The sequence below is a fragment of the Echeneis naucrates genome, chromosome 15, assembly GCF_900963305.1.
Source record: "Echeneis naucrates chromosome 15, fEcheNa1.1, whole genome shotgun sequence".
NCBI lineage: Eukaryota > Metazoa > Chordata > Actinopteri > Carangiformes > Echeneidae > Echeneis > Echeneis naucrates.
In genome coordinates this window covers 3,493,900-3,518,925 of record NC_042525.1, presented here as the reverse complement: position 1 = coordinate 3,518,925, position 25,026 = coordinate 3,493,900, and the positions used below count along the sequence as shown (strand labels likewise).

The 25,026-nt window shown below is 42.6% G+C and overlaps 1 protein-coding gene across 2 annotated transcripts in view; it reads left to right on the top strand.

Annotated features, from left to right (window-relative positions):
* macrod2 (mono-ADP ribosylhydrolase 2) overlaps positions 1-25,026 on the top strand; it is a 361,227-nt gene that overhangs the window by 259,603 nt on the left and 76,598 nt on the right. For both annotated transcript variants that reach the window (XM_029520733.1, XM_029520732.1), the window contains exons 7-8: positions 12,379-12,409; positions 22,576-22,649. In XM_029520733.1, coding sequence (XP_029376593.1) covers positions 12,379-12,409; positions 22,576-22,649 — 105 coding nt within the window. The remainder of the gene's footprint in view (positions 1-12,378; positions 12,410-22,575; positions 22,650-25,026) is intronic.

Genomic DNA, 25,026 nt, shown 5'->3' with positions numbered 1-25,026 from the left:
CCGGATCCTCCACTCTGCCCAGCTCGCCTGTCAGGTCCTACAGCCGACATGGTCTATTAAGCACCTTAATGATGACCACAGCTTCATGCTCCCACACACTAGGCCCTTACTCCTTCATATTTCTGAGTATATTCTGCTAAATGTATCCGAGTGTGTCAACATGTTTTCTATCCAGCTAGTGTCTGAGAGGAGATTTTGATTAGACCTGGACGCTCAGTGAAATAAATCTCCTTTGGGATTTAAAGGTGGATACTTTGAACAGGCAATCCTTCGCAGAGCTTTTACACTCAATAAATCCACTAACGCCCCAATGTTTCAAAACACTGCTTTTACAGCCTTATGCTTTATATCCATATCCTGCACTGAGATGTAAAAGTGACAGGACTACTTGAAGATGGCAACAAGCCTTAGGGAGCTCTCCTACCAGCACTTTCACATCAGTTGATCCCCCATATTCCTGTACCTGCTACGAATAAAGCAACTTTCCGACGTGACAAGGCAGACATATTATGGTCTCTCTCCCCTTTAGCTTGGCACGAAGAGGCTGCCACTGGGTTAGTTGAGACTAGATTTCCAGAGGAGGGAAAATGCAGGGACATGGGATGAGATTAGGGCTCCTGGGGCGTCCTCATCACAGTTCATCCTGTCGTAAATAGCTTCATGCAGTGTTTACATCCGGTGAACCCCGGCGGCCTGAGTCCACCTGATCTTCAAACGGAGTGGATTAAGAGCACGTGGGGGAACAGGGCAGAAATGCCACCTTAGCGATGTTGTAGTCACACCACACCCACCATCAGTGAAACACCCCCCCCGTAGCCGGCGCTACTGTGTCCTCTGTGGCAGCTCGTGTGAATTTCTATGTCAATTCGAAGAAAATGTAAAATATTCCTCCATGTCTATAGGACATCATTAACTTCATATTTTTGCTGACACTCAGAGGACACAGGGACACTGTTCACATCAAATCCATGGCTAACAGCTAAAGCTAATACTGATTAATTAAAGCCCGGGGCCTAATCCCTGGGTAGACATTGTCTTATATATATATATATTGCAATTCCACAACCGTGGCTGAGAATACATTGATGATTAGCTTAATAATCAAAGCTGCTGAGGTTCAGGATGTGTCAGTGGTGCAGAGACTTTAATAAATGCATCCAAACAAGCATGCTGTTTTATTTCATCTTAATACAGTCCTTGTCACCTCACATAAACTAAGTCTCTGTTACTGAATTCATGCATAGCCTGTCGTGATAATGATTTCTCACATAGCCGTGCTTTTATGTAGTTTTGCATATCACTCCAGACAGGCAAGGGGTAAAAGCTCATCAGAGAAAGATGCACGAAACTAAAATGTGTGCTCACGTTGTCACCTTTCAAGAGCCTTTTCACATGGAGACAAAGAGATACAAGGCGTGTTTTTGCCGTAGGTGTGAATATCATTATATCTACCTTGAGTGCAATAAATGTGAGTAGGTGCAGTAGCCTTTGCCCATGAGACAATAAGACACATATGGAAATGAGCCGACAGCATGACTAATAGCTTGCAGTTTGAACCACGCCACCATCTCAGCAAAACGCCTGTTCTCTCAAAGTGAACCATTATACTGTTATCAATGAGCCCGCTTCCCCTTTGATCTCTCTTTTTAAGTGTGAGGATTTCATAGCCAAAAAAAGAACACCTTAGAGAAGCCTTTGGTTTGCATGGTGTCTGCAGTCACACCTGAAATGAGGATATAATGAATACAAAAGAAGCTGTCAGTCTCCATGTCCCTTCTGTCCCTAATCCTTCCACTCCTGAGTCTGCCTGCCACACCACCATCAGAGCTCAGATCAAAGTGTGAGAGAATAGCCCAAAGGTTTGCACAGAGGGAGAACTGACCTCTCAAAGCTTACCATGTCCTTGGACCAAAGTCCTTTTAAGGCCCAGACGCATTCATTGAAAAGCGATTCTGCGCAGTGTGCCTAAATTGAGCTTTATTTTGGATCACTGGTCTTCCCGTATGACGCAGTTATCAAATTTATAGTGTCAGTTGAATAAAGACCTGAAAGGCTGGATGTTTACATAACTGGAATAAACTGAGGGTGGAAACGTGCTCGTTTGGGTTTATAGTATCCGAGCCCAGAGTGTAACGCCAGTTTAAGATTTTATTACTAAAAGTGCACCAGACCAGTATGGACTATAAATTGAAAAACTGTGTTTTCTCACACTAATACGACACAAGCTTTGACCTCTCAGCGCGCTACAGATAATTAGTGTTGGTTGCTCTTACCTCTGGGCAAGCTCAGATTCATGGCTTCATGTTGGGCAGCGCTTTAAATTGAAAGTGCGCTGCCTCGTCTGCCCACGTCCTACTCAGACAAACTTTCACAGTCTGAACCCGTGCTGTGATTCACATGTGGGTTCTTTAGACCCATCTGTGTGTGCTGTGTGATATGAAATATACCAACTAAGATAGATTATTTCATTACACGATCACGTTTTAGTGTTTGTGTTGTTTAGATTATAAATACTGTATTATTGCTGCTATTTTGGTGCTTCACTTTGAAATTCAACTAGCTGTGTCTTTTAATGCACTAATTTGAATGCGTGGACATTTTGGGGATTATTTTCTGATTTATCAAGCATTACACGAGAAGTTCGATATCAGTTTCATTTCCTCAAGTTCACTATAGGGATTGATCAGTCATGTTTTTGGCCTACCCTGCACAAACACCGGCAGCAGAGGGAAATAGCTAGCCTTTCAGTTATCTGGGATTCAAGTAATCTGTCTGCCATTAGCATCGACATCTTCTTTTTTTTTTTTCCGGGGCCCATTCATCTCACCCCGGTCTACCTTGGCTCACAAACATGTAGCTACCTGCCTTTTATTCCCCCGCAGCACTGCATCACAGGAGTTCACCCGGGCTGTGTATCACCGGAGTTGTGCAAATGGGATGCGTTATCGTCAGCGTTGTGGAACTGAGTGCGATGGAGGCAATCACGCAGCACCCTAAGCTTCCGTTAACAAAGAAAGTTCATCAAGTCCATTAAATTCCCAGCTGACAAAAACATCCCAGGCTTTGGAGCCTTGGAGTAATTATTCCTAAAGCACAAGGTCGATGAAGAACTTACAGGAGGCAGACTTGGTCAATGCCGCGGAGTATATTCTGACTTACAGTATGAAGGAAAAACACCAACATTTGTTCTTTTAATTGGAAAGTGTCTCCCTATGATTCAATAATAATTATGTACAAAAGAAGCTTCCAAGCAGTCACTGCTGCTTGTGTACATAATGTTCAGTTCGATTTGTGGTTACGGCCTGTTTTATCATCCCTTTTGATTCCGCGCAGATCTAATTTTATATTTACCACCATCATTTTATATGATTAGACAGTGAGTGTAAGTCCAACAAAAAAATAAGTTATGTCTTTTAATCAGAGTGGCAACGTGTAATTGCAGAGGGTCAATTTGTATGAACAGTGAATGAAGTTATCTTTTTACTTTAATTCTAATTATATTACTGTATGTGTTACGCTAATAAAATATGACTCAGTCAGGCCACAAAGGCTGTATACAGCTGTGAGAACGGGGATGGCCTGGAGTTTAACTATTGGGAAGTCCAAAGTCCTGATGCCAGCGAGAGATTCCCTTCAGGGACTCCTCTCCTCTAATCTGGATGACCATGAGACCTTAGCGAAGCGAAATTTCCCCATCCCCCATTTTAATGCTCTCCACCCGGCTGACCACATGCTGATCCCATTTCTCTGTTCTACGTTGATGCGCTCCGCACTAACATCTGCACAATATCGCTCTGCCCACTGTAGAATTACAGAAATATTAGCATATCCTTAATCACACTCATCAATAAACTTTTAATGCCATAAATAATGCCGGGCAACAAAAGAAAAGTCGATTAAGCTCATTAGTCATCCATGTTCTCTTTCTGTGGCAGCAGTGGGTGCTTAGTAGCTCAGCTCAAACCTTTTACTCAGGATATTTAGCCTTAGTGTACTGCAGCCAGACCTTGTTGTTTTATTTTCTCACTCTCTTAGTGGTATTATTTTTTATGCATATTATGCGGCAGATGAGTTTTGTCTCGCGCTGCTTCTGCAGAAAAAGACAGAGGCTATGTGCCGCAGTCACTTGTCCTCATATATATGCTCTTTCTGTCACGTCAAAATTCAGAGTGGGGTTTTGACTTTGAAGCTCCTTTGATATGGAGCTTTGAAATTGTTGAAGGACGCTGTGAAAGAAAAGAAGTTTAATTAGTATACAGTTGATGGGTACCATAGGCCAGCTTTCACATTGCAAGACCAGACCCCCCTTTTTTGCCCCTTTTCTCTGATTAAATGTGTCATTGAAGTTCATTTGTGAATGGAAATTAAAGTAATTTCTCATGAAAAATGCTCCCTAATTATTATTTTACTTTCATTTGGATCAACCACATGGGAATCATCTGCTCTTGCTGTACAAATCATGAGCTAAACTTCAGCATTACTGATAATTCTAAGCGTCCTGCTCCATATGCTGCTAATCTCTTCAGAGACGGTGTGACATGGCGAAGGGATGTTTAAGAATCCATACATGGCCTGGTTTTAACTTCCACAGAGGGATATGCAGCCCGTCTCGTCTCTTTTGCTCCATTTTATCGTCGGCATTTCAGATACGTTCTCACTTTGAGCTGCCTTATGAAGCCACAGTTTGATAGATTCAAACAGAATCCTCCTGTTCCTGACTTTGATCATTTTCTGTATGCCCACCTGTAAATCAGGGCTCCGAATTGCAAATGACTTGTGATGCTACACGCTACGCACATATGCTCTACACTTCTTAAGCTCTCATTGGAATAATCGCAAGCTCTGCAAGGCCTGAGGCCCGTTGAATGATCTCTTCTACGCTACTGAGTGTTGAGGTTCAAATATTCAAATCAGACAGAATTGCCGCAGATACATTTTTCCTTTTATTTGCTGCTTTCTTTGGATCCAATCAAAATGCCTCCTACAGTTTATAATGTCACGGCTCTTCTGATAAATGCATTAAGAATTTCACAAGACCATTATAATTATGCCGGGGTGAGGATTACAATCAAAGTAAAGTTCAAGGGCTTAAAGGAAGCGGATGTCACGCAGTAAATTGTCAAATAAAAGTTGGTATTCAAATTACTGTTCAGGCTTTCATCTGTTGAAACAAATAGTTTGGCCTCCAATAACGACCTGTTCTATGATGGCTCAGGTGGCATTTTCTGGATAATGCAAAGCAGTCAAGTTGTATTTTCATTTTTTTTTTTTTTTTTTAAGTTTTCAAGAGAAGCAGCATTCATTTTACAGCAGCAAACAGGAGCAGTGAGACTGTGATTGAACATGAAGCTTAGACATCAAGGTCTATAGTTGCATCTACTATTTGGGAATGTACTGTATTTCATGATGACTCCTAATCAAACAAAACCACAAGCCCACTATCCCATCTGTCAGTCTGAGGTTCTCTCCGCTCGTCAGCCTTTCACAGCAGCCAGCCCAGATTTCACCGACCGCGAGCCTGCTAATCTAATCAATACGATCTCTTTTAAAAAGCAGAAAATATCTGACTGGAGGTCTGCCTGCGGATTGTACGGAGCAGAGTCTGAATAGCAGAAATACATTTTGTTATTGAGTTTACCTGACATGTTCCTCACCCACTCATTTGAATTCTGTCAGTCATGCAGGTTCACATAGGGGTCAGTCAGTTTGTCTCCCCAATGCGAATTTCCTCCTTTTTGTCTTTGCCTCACTGTTGCTTGGTGGTCAGTGATATAATTTCGACTGATACGGAGCGGGAGTTCTCATACATAAACATGAGCAGGAATCTGCTTCTTCGTGCCCTCAGTTCAGAGCACTGTCATTTCCATGCCTGTCTAAATGATCCTCCTTTAACACTGAGGGAATCAGAGCCACCAGTGCACCTCGCTGATATGAATAAAACAAGAACAAGCCACAAGTCAACAGTATTTATGCATCCCATATATATATATATATATATATATATATATATATATATATATGTGTGTGTGTGTCTTGCAAGCTGTACATATTTTGTAGCTGTTGTTTTTAAAAGTTGCATTCTAGTTTCCCATGAAATTATCATGTTGTATTCACAAAAGCTTCTTAGCGTATCTGTGCTGTGTAGCTCTGGGCTTCAGGCTGAGCTGTGCTTCATCAACCATACTGCTGGTCATGGACCAATGAATCAACCAGCCACGAGTTCAGTGTCTGCTCGTATTTGCTCCACTGCTCTGCCCTATCCACAGGCTGCAGCATTTACACCTTTTTTTTCCTGCCCATTCATCTCACTCCTGTCGTACGTTTAGCCGACAGACGAACGGACGAATAGACGTGCTGCAGCCTCCCCACACACACACACACACACACACGCACACACACACACACACACACACACACTGCATGCATTTCATGAACAGATGGAATCAGTGCTGAAGGAATGAGCGTAGTGGAGGCAATCATAAAATAGCCTGAGCTTCATTATATCCAAAGAGAGTTAATTATGTCCGTCCACAGTTTACAGTTCTATCTCTGGGCCAATCACAGGACATGCCCTTGTGGGTTGACGAATTTACATTAATGATAAGTCAGCAAGGGCTTCGGGGTTGTGTAACTGTAGAGACCCCGAAAGACACTTCTGAACAGTTAGAGCCATTCATAGTCACCTATCTTATATCTACAGGATAATCCCTTTGAAGGCTGAACCAAACAGCCTGCAGTTTGTAACGTCATTCTATAACCAAACCAACACGATACGCAGCACTTCACCTTAACTTTTAATTCAAACGTTTCGAATAATTTATCGAATTTTACATGTTGCTGATGTATCCCTGAGCTTTTTTTGCATGCTGAACAGAAAACACTGATTAGCATTTACCTTTTTGAAATGGCGTATTAGACTAAACCTCACGCTGTCACCAAAGGTTAAGATTGAGATTGTCAATGTTAAAATTCACTGTATTAAATATTTAAACATTTGAAGGGAACATGTCAGCCATTCCATTTTACTGCTGCTACAGATTCACACTCGCACAATAGCGACTTGTTGATGTCAACAAAAACACCGTACGAAGCACCATGCAGTTTCTCTAGACTGGATTGTCATTTCTCTCTCTTCTATTAGACGTTACCTGCTGTTACTTAGAGGGAGGATTTACTTGATGGTGGAACATTTTCATCCTTTATTACAGACTAGGCCCCAAAGGAGGATAGGAATGATCTGTTCGGTTTTATTCATAACAGCTAGGATTTTCCATCAGAGTCACAAAGGTGTACACAAACATCTTAAACTAAATAAGCTGTTTTGCAGAGCGTCATGGCCAGTAAATTACTCCCTGCATGTTAACACAGCCAGTGCAGTTGAGTCCTTAATGGACACTCAGGTATTATTGTGATAATAGTTACACTTCATCACAGCAGATGTAAAAATGGGTGGTGGGACTCAGGCCATTAGGTTCCAGGTTTCTCACCCTCTGCGTTTCTCCATCCTCCATTTAGCATAATGACTCTGAAATAATCAGTGCTCACATTAGAATAAGGAGTGTGGCATTATGCAGAATAAAAGGGTGTTAACGTGTCATATTTGAATATCCCGATCTATAACCATGACATGCTCTCTTCCCAGCAGCAGGTAGCTGATTCAGACAGAGAGACCAAGCATGACCTACATGCTTAAAGAATTACAGCAGTCAACAAAGAGGATTGTCTTGGATTTATGTTCTGATTTCCTGATGTTAAACCCGCGCTGTGGTTCTGAACAGTTGTGAATAATAACATACTTCTGGTCGCATTTGCACAAGGTCTCCCTTCGCCGCAGTGATTTATAAGCATAGCTTCCATCTGCAAACAGGCTAGGAGGCTTCAAGCTACGGGGCAGCACCCCGGGTCCAGTGCTATTTACTCAGCCAGCTGAGACGAGATTCTCCCCTGGCAGGATCCTGCAGTCACTGTATCTGTGCATGGACTTCTTACCTTAACCTGGCTGCTCGTGGTGCCACGTGGGGATGTGTCAGCTGCAGCAGGACCGCCGCTGCATCTTGCCACAGGTTGAGCTATCCCTATGGTGTCATTTACAGCTGCTTAACAAATGAACGAAAGCTGCAGGCTATTATGATCTCAGCGGAATAACAGTGAATTAGTTTTCGTCAATAAATCATTGTTTTAATCTGCTTTTTTAAAAAAATGTAGAAAATCGCACTCCTTGTGTAAATATTACAGTAAAGGAACCTGAATTGTAATTAAGATCATGTTCATTAAAAAGGAGAATTAATGTTACAAAAGATCCCCCCGCCCAAGTCACCATAGCCAGTTTGTGCTGTATTTAATATACTGTGAGCTGAATAAGTGTGCAGAGATGCTGAGAGGGAAGGTGCTCCACTTTAAAGCTATGTGATAGATTAGGGAGGAGTTCCAGCAACAGAATAATTTCCCTGGTGACCAATTTCTGAACACTCCCTAAGCAAAGAAAATCAGCAACAAGCCGACATGTCGAACACAGCCACGGGCCAGGGTGCAGGCGGACATGCTGACTCACTACTAATGAGCAGCCAGAAATAATAACCTAAATTAGGAATCATAGGTCATGACTGCATCTATACCGCTGACTGTCCTAATTAACACCCGACCTTCTACGGTGAAAGCCGACGTACAGGCGTGTACACTAACAACCATCAAAATAGCTCCTACGGTGGGCCAGTGTTGACGGTGGAAAGAGCAGAAGAAGAAAAATGGTCTGTGCTTTGCTCGGGCTCACAGAGTTTTGTGCTGCGGCTGCTTTTGAGATCCACTCTGGCTGTTTTACTGCACTCGCACTCGAAGTATTCCCGGCTCACGAGCTGTCATAACACATTATAGAACTCCGGCAATCATTTGTTTTCCGTCTCTGGAAGAAGCTTCAACTCGATCTGTTAACGAACAGCTCCTCTGAGACTGACCATCACTTCTCATCTCCTCCGAAAGAGAGTAATTGCAATAATAAAGCAGGTAAACAAACACATGCTGTAGTCCACCTTGTGCGTGCCGTTACATGAGGAAAGCGCTCAGTGAATTTAACAAAACCGAAAGCTTATGAATCACATTATGCACATTAATATTTACAGAAATGAATTCACGTTCATGTTTATCATTTCTGCACATTTTAGTCTACTTTATTGCCCTCTGTGCGGCTGATTCATGGATGAAAAGTGGAAGATGCCAAGATGCTCTGCAGGCTGCACAGTTTTATTGGATATACAGTATACTTCTCCTCTCTTTTGGCAATAACCGTCCTTTAAACAAGAAAGTGACATCTGCGCGCGCCACAAAGGTGTCAGATCTTTACAACATCCCGTTAAGTGATTACCTGCCGCCTTCTCGCTCTGGATCGATACTGCTTAATGGATCAGACGGGGAACTTATAAAAGAGATTTTAATTGATTATGCTGATGGTATGTCATTGCCACGGCCTATGACGCGTTAAGGTTTGGTTTCAAGTCGGAACAGAGGTTCAAATTGAAGAGGCTGACACCGTGGCCTTTCAGCTGGGAGAGGATAACAAGGCTTTTGGCTCAGGATCAGTTTGGCAGCAGAGGATGGCTGGAGGCTCTGACAGGAAATAACTCTCATCTTATCTGAAGATTAAATTCATTTACTTTCTCCTCATTATTGCTCGGGTTTAAATAGATTCCTCCTGTTAAAGAAAATTGTGATACCTCTTTGTATTAACGGTTGCCAAATGTGAAACTGGCATAATTTCCAGAGCACCTAAAAGTTTCGAGAATTTCACTGGACTAAATTCCAGGATGTGTTAATGAGAGCGTCAAGTTTGGGAACTCTTATATCAGAACTGTCTCATCTTTATACTTGTCGGGGTATCAAATAAAAAACGTGCTTATATCTACCATTAAATTATTCATTTCTTCCTTTAATTCTTTGTGTTTGATATTTGAGCTTTTTGTGTGTCTGGCGCTGAGTGCCATGGGCAGAGCTTGGCACAGGGCTGAAAATGGTCATGCTTTTCCACGCTTCATCATCTATGGTTTCTGTCAGACCCAGACAGTCATCTGGAAAGGTCAGACCTTCGGTAAAAGATTTAAATCACCCTACAGAAGAAAGATTTGCCTTGACAGGCGGAACCCAAAAACTGGTAAATAAGAAAACAGAGAGTCATTCCTCTTTGTTTAAAGCAAGAACAAAATGACCGTTATATTTCTAAATTAGTGTGGCAGGTTGGGAAGTTTGAGAGGAAAAAAAAAAAAAAGGACGTCTTTAATTTATTACGATAATATATGAATTATGTTACTTCCCTCTGTCAGTTGTAAAGATCAGAGCAGCACAGGATTAAAACTCAGAAGTATATGAGGTGAATTTCTTTCTCAAGTCTATTAATTGTGTTCGCACTTCCAAAATGAAGTGATCTTGGCACAGCTGGCAGCAACAGCGCGTTTCTAAATACAACTTGACAGGGTCAGCGTGGAGAAACAAACTGTTGGGCTCCGTTTTGGCTCTGGGAGGATCTGACATACGGCTGTTGTCCTTTGATGAATCTCTTTGTTGTCCTATATTCATCCTGCTACTGGAAATGTTTCCTTTTTTTTTTTTTTTTTTTCAAAATTTGTCATCTTCCGATATTAATGCTGCGGCCACACCTTTTGATGAATGCAGGGACTAAAGCACGTATTCAGCTGCTTTTGAGGACAAATGGGACCTTTGAAAAAAATCCTTTCTCTTTACTGTTTATTAATATACTTAAAAAGATGAATGTGAAATGAGGAAACTTACAACATGGCCTATGTATCATAATATATTTGCTCACACAAGTAAAGAATAATGAAACTATTTTCAGCTTTAAAGCCATGCTTGAATAATATGTCTGCTGCAAAGTGCTTCAAAGTAAGAACTATTACAAGGTGGTTACTTTTTCTAATCTTTTTGGAAAAGACAGCCATAAATACATGTAGGTTTTTGCTCTTAAGCTCATGAAAATATTTACAATATTGACTCATATTCCCTGCATGTCTGTCTGGTCTTGTGTTTGTGTGTCTCTGAGCTTCGATCGGCGGTCGGTGGGGACATTATTGACTCCTCCTATTGATCCACAGCAATAACTGACTTTTTTTTTTTTTTGTTGTCATTTGAAATCAAGCGCGCCCTGAAAAGGTTTTCTGTCCTCGCTGCTGTTGAGGTACAGCAGAGCCACCGCTGGCAGTTTGCGTCAACTACACAGAATGAAACCTAACCGGTTAATGAAATCCGTTAAATTAAAGACATGTATCAACCGGCTGAAACTAAATTTGATGAGTGGCGTAGCCTGTGCCCTCAGGTGAGTTCCATAAACATTGATGTGCTGCGTATAAGTTGGGGCTGTAGGCAAAAAGACGGGATCAATCGACCTCATTTGGATATTCATGTTCTGCAGATTATTAGGCAGTGAGCGCTGGATGTACCTGAATTCACCACAGTTCCCTCAGGCAACATATGCAAATGGCAACGGTTATGGACATCAAGTGCAGGCTTTAAGTTCTTGGAGGAAGTGTCGTTCATTTGGTCAACAGAACAGGATCCTTAACGCCACAGTGTTATCATGCTAATCCATCCAATGTGTGTATCAGTAAGGGCGTTCAAGCCCTGGATGGGTTTAATGTGTCTGCCTTTTTTGGAAGTCAGCAGAAAAGTTGCGAGCACATAAAAGCGTGTTTGTGTTTCTGCATTGCATATGAGAGCTGGAGTACGGGTTACAGTGCAGTTGTGCATTAGCATTGCAGAGATTTGGGCAAATAGTGCAAATTGCTCCTCTTGGGAGCGAATAAGTGAGGCAGTGGAGATAAACGGCAAACACAGAAAGGTGAAGAGTAGGTGGCCTACAATGGCTTGTATTTAATGCGGGTGTATGTAATATTTACTGTTATTTGTTCGGGTATGTTGGAGTTTCTCTGGCTGTGAATTTGTTCTGTCTTGTTAAATAAAAAAAGCTTTATTTAGCACTTCTCAGACCACATTAATGCCTTAATGAGACCCATAAACGTTCCTGTTGTAATCTCTGAACTTCTTTACATCCGCCCGTATTTTTACATCATCCTCTTCTCTTATTTCCCTGCACCTCCTGCTCATCCCCACTACTGTGGCTTTTAGCGACATCTTTAATATTCACTCTCCTCTTTTTGACTCCAGTGCTGCAGTTGTATTTATTTTCATGCAATTATATCTATTTTGTCTTAGTGTGCATTTTATATATTACTGTATTTCTGCCGTAGATTTATTTCCTCTTACTGTCTTTTGACCTTGAGTGCCTTGAAAGGGCCAATAAATAAAATGTGAGTTTTATTGTTGTTTTATTTGTGATCGTGGTTTGACTGTTATCTCTCTCTCTCTTGTTTTCCACAGGCCTTTCCATGTATATCCACGGGCATCTATGGTAAGATTAATAATCCCTCTTATTTTATTTGTTTAACTTTATTCTTCTTATCCCTGTAAACGTGTTTTATAGTGTGCACACATGATCACTCTATAGAAGCCTCAAGTTGCAAATCTGATTCCAGTAGTGCAAAATTCTGGATTAAGCAAAGTGCCCACACAAAATAAGAATACTTTATTTATGAGGCTTTGATATTGAAAGAAGCAAACCAACAAGTTTTTCTCGCAATGCAAACAAAGACACAATCTAGTATCAGGTGAGCGAAAAGTAGACCCTGAACAATGCCTGTGCTCCCTGAAGAGACCAAGTCTGATATGCAGCAAAGCATCACGAGCTCATTAGACTTAAACAAAGTCACATTAAAACTTGCTAAAGTTGTTGACAGGCCTTAAAGTTTTTTGGTGGCAAAAAATGTGGCTAAGAGTTCCCATCGTTGAGGTGAATTTTTTTTTTTTTTTTTTTTCTTCTTGCACCATCATGACATACATCTAATAAGTACAATCAGTGTCAAATCCATAAGGATTAATTAATGCTGGCTTCCATCGATTCCCCAGCAGGGCGGTTCCATAACATCAAAACCGTTTTGTGTACCACAGTGCTTTTTGTTAAACAACAATCTTAACCGAAATCAGAGCTCTATAATCATCTCATGGGAATCATTTGATCCTCTTCAAAAATTTAGACTGTTTCACAGGACCAGCTGCCCTCTGTGATACAAACCGTTTTCTCAAAATGTTCTTACACACAGGGATTGTCTTGTCCATGTGGACAATGTTAAAAGAAATCAGAGGAGCTTTAAAATGTGCAGTGATTTCATTCTTCTATGTCCTCACTGACGTAATTACTGTCTTAAAGGACGCTGAGAGAGAAAACCAAACATACAAATCATTCTGGTGTGTTTATTCCACCCTGTTTATGTATCTGAGCTTTTTTTTTTTTTTTTGCACTAGTGCCATATGATCCAGTGGAAATTTGTTATTTCCTTCCTGATTTGTTCTGCGCAGCCTTTTAAAACGCAGAGGAACTGGTCTACAGATCCTACTGCAAATTAGTGTCACTGCAGCAAAATTTTCACATTCTCATCACTACACATTTTCAATAACTGGGTACTTTCCAAATGAGCACGGCCACAGCTGACTTATTTAAATGCACTGCCACTAATTAAGACCTGATGCTGTGCTGTTTAACTCCCCTTGCAGACTTTTGCAGCTTAATAGCAAAACTGCATTTTACTCACACCATGCATGGACACCAGCTTTCCCTCTGAGGGAGGCATTGCTCCTGCTGCCTGAAAAAATAGAACCACGCTTGATTTACCCGATATTTTCTAGCCAGCCTGCAAAAAACAACCATCTTCTTTTTATGAAAAATAAGCAGAAATCAGTAGCTGTCCGGTTTGTCATCAGCTACTGACTGACGAGCCTCTGTGGTTATTTCAGCCACACATGTCAGCACAGCACTAAAAGATGCATCTAGCTTCCATCTTTAAATGTTCTCCTGCCAAACGGAATCTATTGTTAGAGGGAACTAATAGACATGTTTCGGAAATGCAAACATGCACTCCTCCTCTGATATGAAGCGTTTGGCAGGTTATTGACTCATAACCACGAGCACGACAGAGAAAACACAAGAACCTACACTTCTTGTAAAATGTACTGCGTTATATTTATGTACTACATACTGAGTAACTTGAACTTGTATTTCTCATTTGTTATCTGTGGATACAGAATAAAAAAAAAATAAATAAAAGTAATTTATCCTCAGCAGGGAAACATCTGAAAATTCTATTAATATTAAGTGGCAGCTGTCATCGAGCTGCACACAGAAATATTAAACATCCCAACGTAAAGTCACTGATTACACTGCACTGATAATAGAGCCTGACAGACCGCAGCTCATTAAACCAGCTGAATGCACACCAATAGTGAGTTCCCTCAAATTATTCTTTTTTTCCTCTTCCCTCACCAGATTCTGCGCTCAGAGTATCCACAGCAGTATTAAATTCAGGGTGCTGATGTGATTTCTAAACTAAAGCAGTGCAGAAGTTGCTGAGACACTAAAAAAAAAATGAATGGCTAATTAAGGAGCAGTAGTTAGGAGTTCACCAAGATGTCCATTTATTCGATGAAAAGCACACAGCTGCAGGTCTGTACACAAACTGCCAGTCAGCAGAGTGAAACTTCCATTCACGAAACAGTCCAAGTGGTGATGCATCCTGATATACGGTTAGTGAACCCGATGTGTGTAGTAAAAAGAGCCCCTGTTGTTATAAATCACGAGATGTTTATAATTTGCACCCTGTGCTGCGAAGAACGCGTCTCCTCTGGGATGCTGAACATTTTGCAGCCATCTTTTTTTTTTTTGTGTGTGTGTGTTTGTGTGATCCGCACTGTTTACTGCACAACAACTCTGCAGTGTTGTCTGTTTACCTGTCGGCACACACATCTCAAAGTGGCTATTACAGGAGTGTTAATGACATGAAGGGCTGAAATTGTAATATCTTTCACTCTTGGTCTCTCTTAGCCTCGCGGGTAATTTCACAGCAAAAATATTTGTGACAGGTTCAGCAGTGTTTCCTCATTTCGTATTTTCCTGTCGTGTACTACTTTGCTGTGATTTTATTTTTCATGTCACCTAATGTTACTCATTAGTACCTTACTTTACAAACTTTCACAAATCCACAGTAGATTAGCTTAACTTGATTTACCTAAATGATGACGGACACAGGAGGGGAAAAAGGTATTTTAAAATGTAAAAGTAAAATTTAGTTTGACGGTGTGGTAGCACAGGTGTAATAAGGGAAATAACAAGAATAATCTTGCTAATGGATTCACACAGATCTGGTTTGAAAATGGATTTGGGTAATGTTGGAGTGAAAGAGCTCTGTCCATGGGGGGGGTCCACAGTTTACTGTTCGCCATGACGCCGTCGCCAGTGGGAGCCCATCACTGCGCTCCCCCTCCAAAGGGACAGGCTGCACAGAGACAAGCACGCAGCAATGAGGGAGGGGTTGGGGGGGGTTAAACAGCCTTTTCAATAAATAAACAGCTTAGCGCTCCCCATAACTGCGTCTCCACAGAACAATATAGCTGATTAAGACTGAAGATCTCCTCACACAGCAGAGGGCAAATAGAGGTGGGACAAAGAAACTACACAACAGTAGAGTGCTATGATGTTGTTTTCCCTGTGCCCCCCCCCCGCCCCCCCCAAAGTACCACCATGTTCTGAAAGGGGCCCTGCTCTCTTGTCAGGTGCTTTGACATTTTCTGTACATTTTTGATAACCTTTAAGGTCAGCCTCCATTTCAGTGAAGTAAACAAAAGCTTTTTAGGGTGAAAGGCACACCTTCCCAATCTCTCTCTCTCTCTCTCTGTCTATCTATCGCTCTTCCTCTGGGACTTTAGTTCTATCTCTTCATCTCTGTAGAATACACATAGACATAGGTGTTGTTTTATATATTTCTACATGCTTGTGCAGCCAAAGTACGCCTCTCACATGCATTTGACCCATTTCCCCACTTGCAGTGCAGGAGGAGCAAATCCTGCGCCTCTAACATTGTGACAGAGAGGAATCAGGAACAAGTTATCCAAGGCCTTTGTGGAGAGAAAAACAGATTTGTCAGGAAAGCTAATGCTAATTGACACTCTCTCGCACGCCTCCATATTCCAGGAGACTCAGTCACCATTGACAGATGATGGCGGAGCAGGGAGGTTGGGTGCAGAGGGGGTGTACAAGGGGGTACCTGAGATGCTTGAAAAGAAAAATGAGGGCTCACACTGCGCTGACAGTCCAATCCCTCAGTCCGGCCCATTAGCCACAACAGAATTTCTGCACGAATAGTGTGTCGGAGGTACCACCCATAAACAAACTGGTGCCCACCTTGGGCCACGAGGTCACCCAGCATGATAGAGGTTATTAAGTGCTGCTCCTGTTTGCACATCAATCACAGCCATGCAACCCAGGTTTAAATGGATTATTCCTTCCAAGAAGGAGACACTTCTCAATGTCTCACAAGATCAGTGCCAAGAGTCCAACTACCTCGACTTAGAGAGGTCATTTTCTTTTTTTTCTTTCTTTTTTTTTTTTTTTAATCCTCTATATCACTCTCTTCTTCCCTCCCCGCACTTTCTCTTGTCTCCTGCTGGCCTTTTTCTCCACCACACGAACGTTCGCACACAAGCAGAGATCCTTCCTCATAACAAAGCTACATAAAAATCCCATTTCATGATTCATTGTGGACAATTTAGCCTTGTGGAGATCACGTCTTTGCTTGCGCTGAAAGAGCACTTTCCAACGGCATTGTAATGAGCTGTACGGTTTCACAGGGTCTGCTACGATCAATCTTAGCAGAGAGCCAAGGGTTTACTGGCACGATACAAAAGCAAGGACATGAGCATTGAGTCTACTATTTACCTGACAGATGCCACTGAATGCGTGCATTTATAACCCTATCAAAACAATCAAAGACACAGCGACGCGACAGCTCCTTTGAGGGCAAACATCTCCCTGCCAATTGCTTACCTGCTCCCTTCAGCTCATGTGTCTCTGTAATGGATTTTAGGATTGTTGATGGAGGAGTTTGAGCGCTGACTGGTGGCTATGGGAGATATGTGGATGTAATCCACCCAAGCTCTACTGGTATGCCCCCATTCTGCCCCCATTCGGCAGTACTGTCCAGATCAAAGGTGTCATGCAGCCCGAAGGTTTTCTGCAGGCCCACGTCATGCTCTGGCTGTCTTCAGCACTGTCTGGGATTAGGAAGGTTGGAGACATTCACGGAAACCTTATCTCTCGACAGTGATGGCTTCCTGCGAGTAAGCCAGAGATGGCCCAGGCAGGCCCCCCTCTCTTAAAACCTCGGGTTCACTACAGGGAGCTTAGCCCAGCTGGGTAAGGAATTTCAAGGTACACAGGAGCGACGTGCTGTATCAGTGGCAAGCAGAGTGTGTGCTCAGGGGGGACGGGGGCTTCGGAGCCCATTTAACCAAGTCACACAGTGTGCGTTGTATTCAACACTAGCCTCGCTCTAGCATTTTCATGGATGATAAGCCAAATGTGAAAATACTTACCAGCCACAGGACAATAGATTTAGGCCTTTGAAAAACTCGGGTGAGCGTTGAACTTTTTGCATACCATGAACTCCTCCGAATGTTTTTACCAAGCGAAATGCCGGGTGTTAATTTTAGCATGTAGGACAAAGCGTGGCATCACCTGCACGGAGCGCTTCCAACGAAGGTCATCATCTGTTGTTTCACGGACGCTGCTCTCTTTCTTCCTGCCTCTTTTTCTGCCTGTCTTCCTCACACAGCACGCTGCCATCCCTCTTTGTCTCTGTCTCCTTCTGTGGGCTGCAAAGTCGGTCATGGTCACAGCCCCGCTGTGTCCCAGTGTTGGTGTAGAGAGGAGCTCCGGGCCATTTGACACCCACGCTTCGCCATCTAGAGTCCAGGGGCGCTACTCTGTCCTCCACCCTGGGTCACCTCACCTCTCCTCTGGGCCCTGATGGGGTGACTACCCTCCCTTATCAGACAACCACATCACACTGCTGCCCTCATCTGTGCTGCACTTAATGACTCCCCTGTGCCGGACAAAACACAGTCACCTAATCTACTTTGTATTATAATGTACTTAATGATTCCAGTCTGCCTGTCCTTTCTAACGACACTCTTCAGGACGGTGTTCATTTTCTCTGCAGCCCATCAGCAAGACAAAAACGCTCTATGCAAAAGATTTATTTACCATCATTACATTTTTTTTCCGAATTTAAACACTTAATATATAAAAGAACAGACACACATTTCTCTGTTTACCGAGCCATTTCTGCATCTCTGGTGAATTTACAAGATGCCAGATACCTCTGCCTCAGGCTGTACACCACTTCAAGGTAGACAGCTCATCAAAATGAACGACTGGTGTTGAGATGTGAACTCTACCAACTACAACTGAGGGGAAGGAGAGCAGAAACAACCAACAATACCATTCTTGCCTCAAGGGGAGAAAAGCTCTTTGTATTTCTTTTTTATTTCTTTCTTTTTTTTTTTTTTCCCAAGAATTCAGTCAACGTATGTTTATCAAACCTCGGCTGCATAGCCGTGCAAACTATCATTATAGGGCCCCCTTAAAAACTATACAAATGATAAAGCCCTTAAATAACACCAAGTTGTGGTATAGTGCTAACAATATAAGCCCACGCATGAAAAAACAAAACTTGTGTGGTCTGCAGTATGTGCCTGGCCATATATTTGCAAACAAACAAATGATGGGAATGCATCGTGGCAGAGACATGTATTGGACTTGTTGACTTGCTTCTACTTGCTCCATCAGGTGATGCAGCTTCTTCTCACTCTGTCTCGCTGGAGAAAAACACCTTCACTGCACAAGTTTGTTGTGAAAGTTAACTTGGTAGATTTAGGATGTGAAGGAGTTGCCATGTTGGCAAAAAATGTTGAAATGCTTCATGTCATTTGTTTCATGGGATGTAAACTGGGAGCTGTTTGATGATGAACTGAATAACTGTATTCCTGTCATCTCATCCACACAGTGGCGTTCCTCTGGTTCGTAGTTCCTTATAAAATACATAAAACCACATTTCATAAAAGTCACCCAGTCTCCCAAGTGTTCATCAAGGTGTTTTGCATATGACTAAAAGAGGGACCAGAGACTGTGTCTCTGTGTTGCATCAGAGATTGGAGAAGGCTCTCTTTTTCTTCATATTAACAAAGGTCCTACTTGCCTGAGATCACAGGAATGAAATATGTGAATTCTGTTTTAAGATGAATCTTCCCTTTGGCTTAGCGCGCTGTGCTGACGTGGAGACGTGGATGAAAATGTACCTTTCATTTAAAAAGGAAATTAAACCGAGTCATCCTCTTCATATAATTTGATGATGCTTTTTAATTGTGGCTTAAAATTAGTCATAGGGATGAAGTCATTAGAACACTAATGGAAAAGGCCTGGCTTGCAGTCTTCAGGTCAGACGCAGTGATTATTTCGTTTAACTCTCCCCATCCCGAGTTCCAATTCGCTGTAGTGACTGAACCAGTTGCTGCTATTGCCGTCAACCTCATCGGATAAATTATGCAAATGTTATGTAAGCGTATTGTCCTGCCGTAACCCTTTGTTCCCATGGCACGTGCCAACCCCCAACCCCACCTCCACACCGCCACTCTCTCAGGATCCTGCTTTGCCTAGTGATGAAGTGCGGGAGCCTTCAGCAGAAATAACACTGCACCACCTGAGTCCTCATCAGCAGCGCTGCGCTGCACATATCCCATCAGAGCGCCTCACTAAGACAAATCTCCCTGAGCCAGCCATGTTCCCAGCATAAGAGAGAACCAAGCCAAGCAGCACAGAGACCCTGGAGGGCCCACCATCGCTGCGCCTGACGCCAGCTCTCCACCCGCTGACAGATTAGCTTTCATTGAACCCTCCGCACAGCAAATGGAGCAAACGAGAATGAGGAGGAAATGTTGAGGGGAGTCCATGCAGAAGTAACACACTGAACTTTTTCATGTTGTGTGTAGTCGAGCATATAAGAGAGTCACCTCGCTCGCTCAGTCCTTTTCGAAAGATTTCTTCTTTTTTTTTTTTTTTAAACAACTGCAAGCAGATTGTGTTAACTGTGCTGAGAGAGCTGGTCTAAGAGATGATTTAGGGTATTTTATACAGCAATTAAACATGCATTGGCTAATCTGACGGGACCAGAGGCAGTGAGGAGACGTTGGGAGAGGTACGATAGGTAGAGGATACCGTGAAGGAGACTAATGATGACAGAGAATGGCCAATGCACTTGAGCTGTTGCTGTTGACCTTGGGTCATTGATGCTACTGTCAAGCAGAGTTCCTGTGGTGGACTGCCCCGAGCTGACTGACCCCCTTTTTCCAGCTTTCTGTCCGACCCCCCCGCTGCCACCCACCCCTTTATATATCTTTCCTTCTACTTTCCTGTTGTGTTTCTCGCCGGTTATAAGGCTCAAGTCTTTCTCCCTCTCTCACTTTTTCAGACCAACCATGATTAATAGGTTTTGCTCTCAAATCAATAGAACATTTGTAGAACGAATTAAATGTACTCAATGTCATCTGACCACTTCTGGAGAACAGAATGTCCTGTTATTATGATTAAGACCTTTTTGTTGTTGTTGTTTTTTTTTTTAAACTGCCTCTCTTCAGCTTTCTTAAGATCGCAGTGTGTGAGTGCAAACCCTCCTCCTTACCTTCATAGTTAACTAACTTATTTCATTTGTTGATGTGCTTACTGCGGCGACACCTCTCCCAGGCTGCACACTCTTCCTTAACAGCTGGTCCCATCTCCATGGATCTATTTTTCTGCTTCGTCTTCCTTACATCTGTTTGCCTACTTTACTTGACGTGTGAGTTGGAGTGTCAGTACACCTGCATGTGTGTGCAAACGGATTTCCAAAACGGAAACATCGCCAGACGAAGTGATATCACCGAAAAGGTTAAGTGTGTTTGGGAGACAAGAGGAGTCAGGTGACCTGCAAACTGATTTGGCAAGCTGGATTAGGTTCTGAGCACACAGCTCTCGAGGCAGCTTTTGAAGGGCAGAAGCCGTGAACGGGCTGTGCACTGTCTGCAGATGCTGCCTAAAAGAGCTGTAGGAGCAGACTGGCTGTCACTGCCGGCTGGTATGCAGCTCACATCTCGCTTCACCCAGGGCTCGAACAGGAGGTGAGCTCAGACCCTCTCCTCTCCTCTCCTCTGCTCAGTGTAGCCACTCCTGTCAGCCTGAAAAAAAAAAAAAAAAAACAAACAAACAAGAGAGAGACATCAGCAGCGGCCGGATAGGTGAGGGCGGTGGGAATGAAGCTATATAAGGTATATCTTGACTGCCAAGGCAGTTGATTTAAAACGTTTACAGAATCTTTACTGAGCCGCTCTGACAGCAGGTGGTCTGAAATAAAGAAATTCAGGCTGGAACTTTGTGGCTTTTCATTTTTCTTTACATCTGGCTTTCAGGGTAGAGGTCGTTGCAATACTTGTAAGCCTGTTACGTAGGTCATCGAACATTAAGGCTGTGGCAGTGACCCAGGAAAAGAGAAATACTTGAGAATGTGACCCATGCAATAACCAACAGGTTACAACTGTGGCGTGGCCCTTGTATCAGTTGATGCAGGTTGAAATTGAGGTCTCGACCTCTGTCGTTAGAAGAAGACAGTGGTTGCTGTAACGTGGTGCCTTATGGAAGTCAAAGGTTATAATGTGGAACAGTCTCAAGTTCAAAATTTTGAATCAGGTCAGTCAGGACTGAAAATAATAGATCTTGTTTGTTTGCCGGCCTCTGGTCTTAACTTCGTATCGGGCCTGCGATGTTAAGGTCGCGCTTGTGAGACCACTTCAAACCTGCTCCAGGATTTGTAGATCTGTCGGGTGAAATGCACAGGAGACCAGACTCAACTATAATTACTTTGAAATGAAGACAAGTGAAACAGTACTCTGTGACAGAGCAGTTGGTAGCGGCATATTTACTCTCCAGCTGTAGCCAGGCCGGCCCGAGGGCTTTGATGGTCAATAGCTCATTTTAACTGTTGGGTCTTTGGAAGTTCTTTACAATAGCTGAAAATGATCATCACATTAGCATCCAGGAGTCTTTCTCTAGCTGAGCTTTATAAAAAATTAATCGCATGGCAATCTGTGTGTGTGTAATCAATATGTTGTGTTAACGCATTATTAGGACTCCTGAATTAGTGCAACTGCTGTGATTAATTCAGTCATTAGCCAAGGAGCCTCTTAGCCACTACGTTTTCGTTCTTGCACACTGACAAAACATTAAGAGTATTTTTTTTCCCATAAAGGCAAAAAGAAATATTTAATTCTACCTGAGGTGATAATGAGCAAGGTTGCTATTACAGCTGTCTATTTTACATATGTTGTTTGTATGAACACTGTATACGCCTGCATGCCTGTGTGTTTGCATATTACAGTGCATCTGGCAACGCACGTCCACAGCAGTTTATCAGACATCTGGTCTCATCTACCAGACAGAAGCAGATTGTGCTGCTTTCTATTGATTTAGGAGAAATGCTGTTAGCTGTGGAGATATCGGTCTGTCTTTCTGATCGCCTGTCTCTCTCTCTCTTTTTTTTTTTTGCCTCTTGCATCTGCATGGTTGAAGAAACCAGTATTGACACATGTTTTTCTCTCTACTAGGCTTTCCCAACGAGCCTGCAGCTGAGATCGCTCTGAATACAGTAAAGAGCTGGATCGAAGAGAATCCTGATAAGGTAGGACATGCCAGGGTCATGCATGTTTAAAAAAAAAAAACAAAAAAAAACACACACACACAAGAAAACAAATGTCAGTCTGAAGCTGCTTATGCATTTGTGCAGCCACTGTCTATTTCGTGCTTTTGTTGAATGTTTTGAGTGGAGCTTATTGGACCGTGGCAGAAACACAGGACACTAATTCCCATGCTTCTCTGTGTCAGACAGACGTTTTATATGGGCACCTGCCTCGCTTGATCAGCCATTCAGTTAGTGATCTGCATGCATATCAAATTAAAAGCCAGTCTGAGACTAATCGGGCTTTAAATTGACTGTTTAATTGGTCTATGCTGGTGAGAGCTATTTAACCCCGAAGACCATAAACACGTCACATGAAATAATCACTTTTTTTGTTTGAGATAAATAATCATGCTGACTAAAGACTCATGTAGTCATGGAATTGCCAGTCATTTGTGCTTGTTTATCTCTGGTGTGCCACTACAATTTAATCCATGAGAAATATACATAAACACAGTCATCTTGAAAGTGAGGCTGAGAAGAAATGTTATAATCTGACAAAGAGACAATCATCTTCAATCCTAGTTATTAGGTGAGCAACAAAAATGGCGATCGTTTAAAATAACTGTCACAAAGAGATAATGTACCTCTGTGGTGGGAAAGTGGAATGGATGGAGACATGTTGATTTCAAAGCCATGTTTGCTGAAGATTGAGTAAATAATGGAAGTGGAGGGAAGAGAGAATTACGATCATATTAACCAGAGAGATAAACAAATCTGATGCACTCATTTATAAAGCTACTTCTTCATACATCAGACTGATCTCCGGTTAACAAAGTCAGGATGTCTTCACTGCGCAGACTGTCCCTGTTTGACTGTTTAGCGTGAAGTCAAGACGGCTGACTGAGGTATGCCGGCATTTGATTTGTTGAGAAGGCAGGGACAGTGTGGCGGCTCATGTCATGTCTAAATGTCGCACTCGTTGGCAGCGGAGGCGGCGAGAGTCAGTGATGGTGCTCGTCACGGTCCCTTCGGTGTCAGTCCAGACCAAAAGCATTGGTGAAAATCTTCTTTGCAGTCCATGTCGACGTGTTTTCTACTTTGACGCCAAAAACCCTGGAGGCCAACTGCTTAAGTAACAGGTTGGGATCCAACCAGCCGGCAGCCACATCGATTTTAAATGAAAAGCTGAAGTATAAAGTCCAGTGAGAAAGTAAGAACCGCAACAGGTAATTTATCAAAGTTTACTTTTAGTCTTTGAACTGTTGGGTTTATAGGTTTTATTTAAATGCCAGCACCAGAAATGCATCTCTCATATTAATGAACCAAGTTGTTCACAGCATTAAAAAGTCCTTTTTGTTTCGGAGCAGCTGCTGTGTCCTCGACTATTTTGAGACCAAACCTTTATGTCCTCGTTATGAAGTTTTCCCTTGAAGGCGTTTGTGCTGCACTTCAGTGTCTCCACCTTTTTTGTGACTTGTCGTTTTACTCACTAATTAACATGTTTAAGCTCCATGTGAAACTGTTAAAATTACCGAATTAAAGCCGGAGATAATTTTAATACAGCCAATAATGAGTTTGTTGCTTAAAGCTTTTAACGGTGGCACTTTGTCTGTAACACCGAATCAAAGAGAGGAATTTATCGCCGTGATATATTTTCACAAACAGTTCACGATGACAGAATTTTGACCCGCTGTCAGGAGGCAGTCGAAAACTGTACACAGCATTTATCAGCTCGTGAGTCAGTGAGCGATGGTAACCTTCAGGGGTCATCTCTGTTTACTGTGGCACTGTTTATATCTGTCACTGTGGATTGAGGTGTTTTATAAAGCTCACAGCTTGATGTGCTACAACATCCCTCAGCTGGTGTTATGGATGCTGCAAACAGACAGCCAAATGATATTGAGCTGCTGGATTACCACAGTTGATGTGCTATGTTTGCCGCACTTGTTCTCCGCCTGGTGATTGCTGTAACATGTACTTGGAGAATCCATCAAGGCTGACGTGTAAGGAAGGCTTTATATAGCTTATTGCTCACGGTAAATAACAAGCTAATGTGCAAAGCTGACTTTTGTGGTTGTGTTGTTGCACATCTAGGATTGCCACCCGCCGTACCAGGGCTGCAGTGTCTCAAATAGGAGACTATTTTTCGACACGCTGACTGATGGGGCGAGTAGATCGAGTGGAAAGTATTACAATTTATGGAGTGGTGTGGAGTCTATGGAGGCTTCCCTGAGCACTGTTTGGCACAGCTCCTCCGGCACAAGCAGTGAGTCCTCAGCGATAACTATACCAAGAGTGAGTAAGCTTTTAATAAGATCAGAGAGAATAAAGTGGTGCATCTTACCCTTACATCACAGTCCTCCAATCAAATCACAGC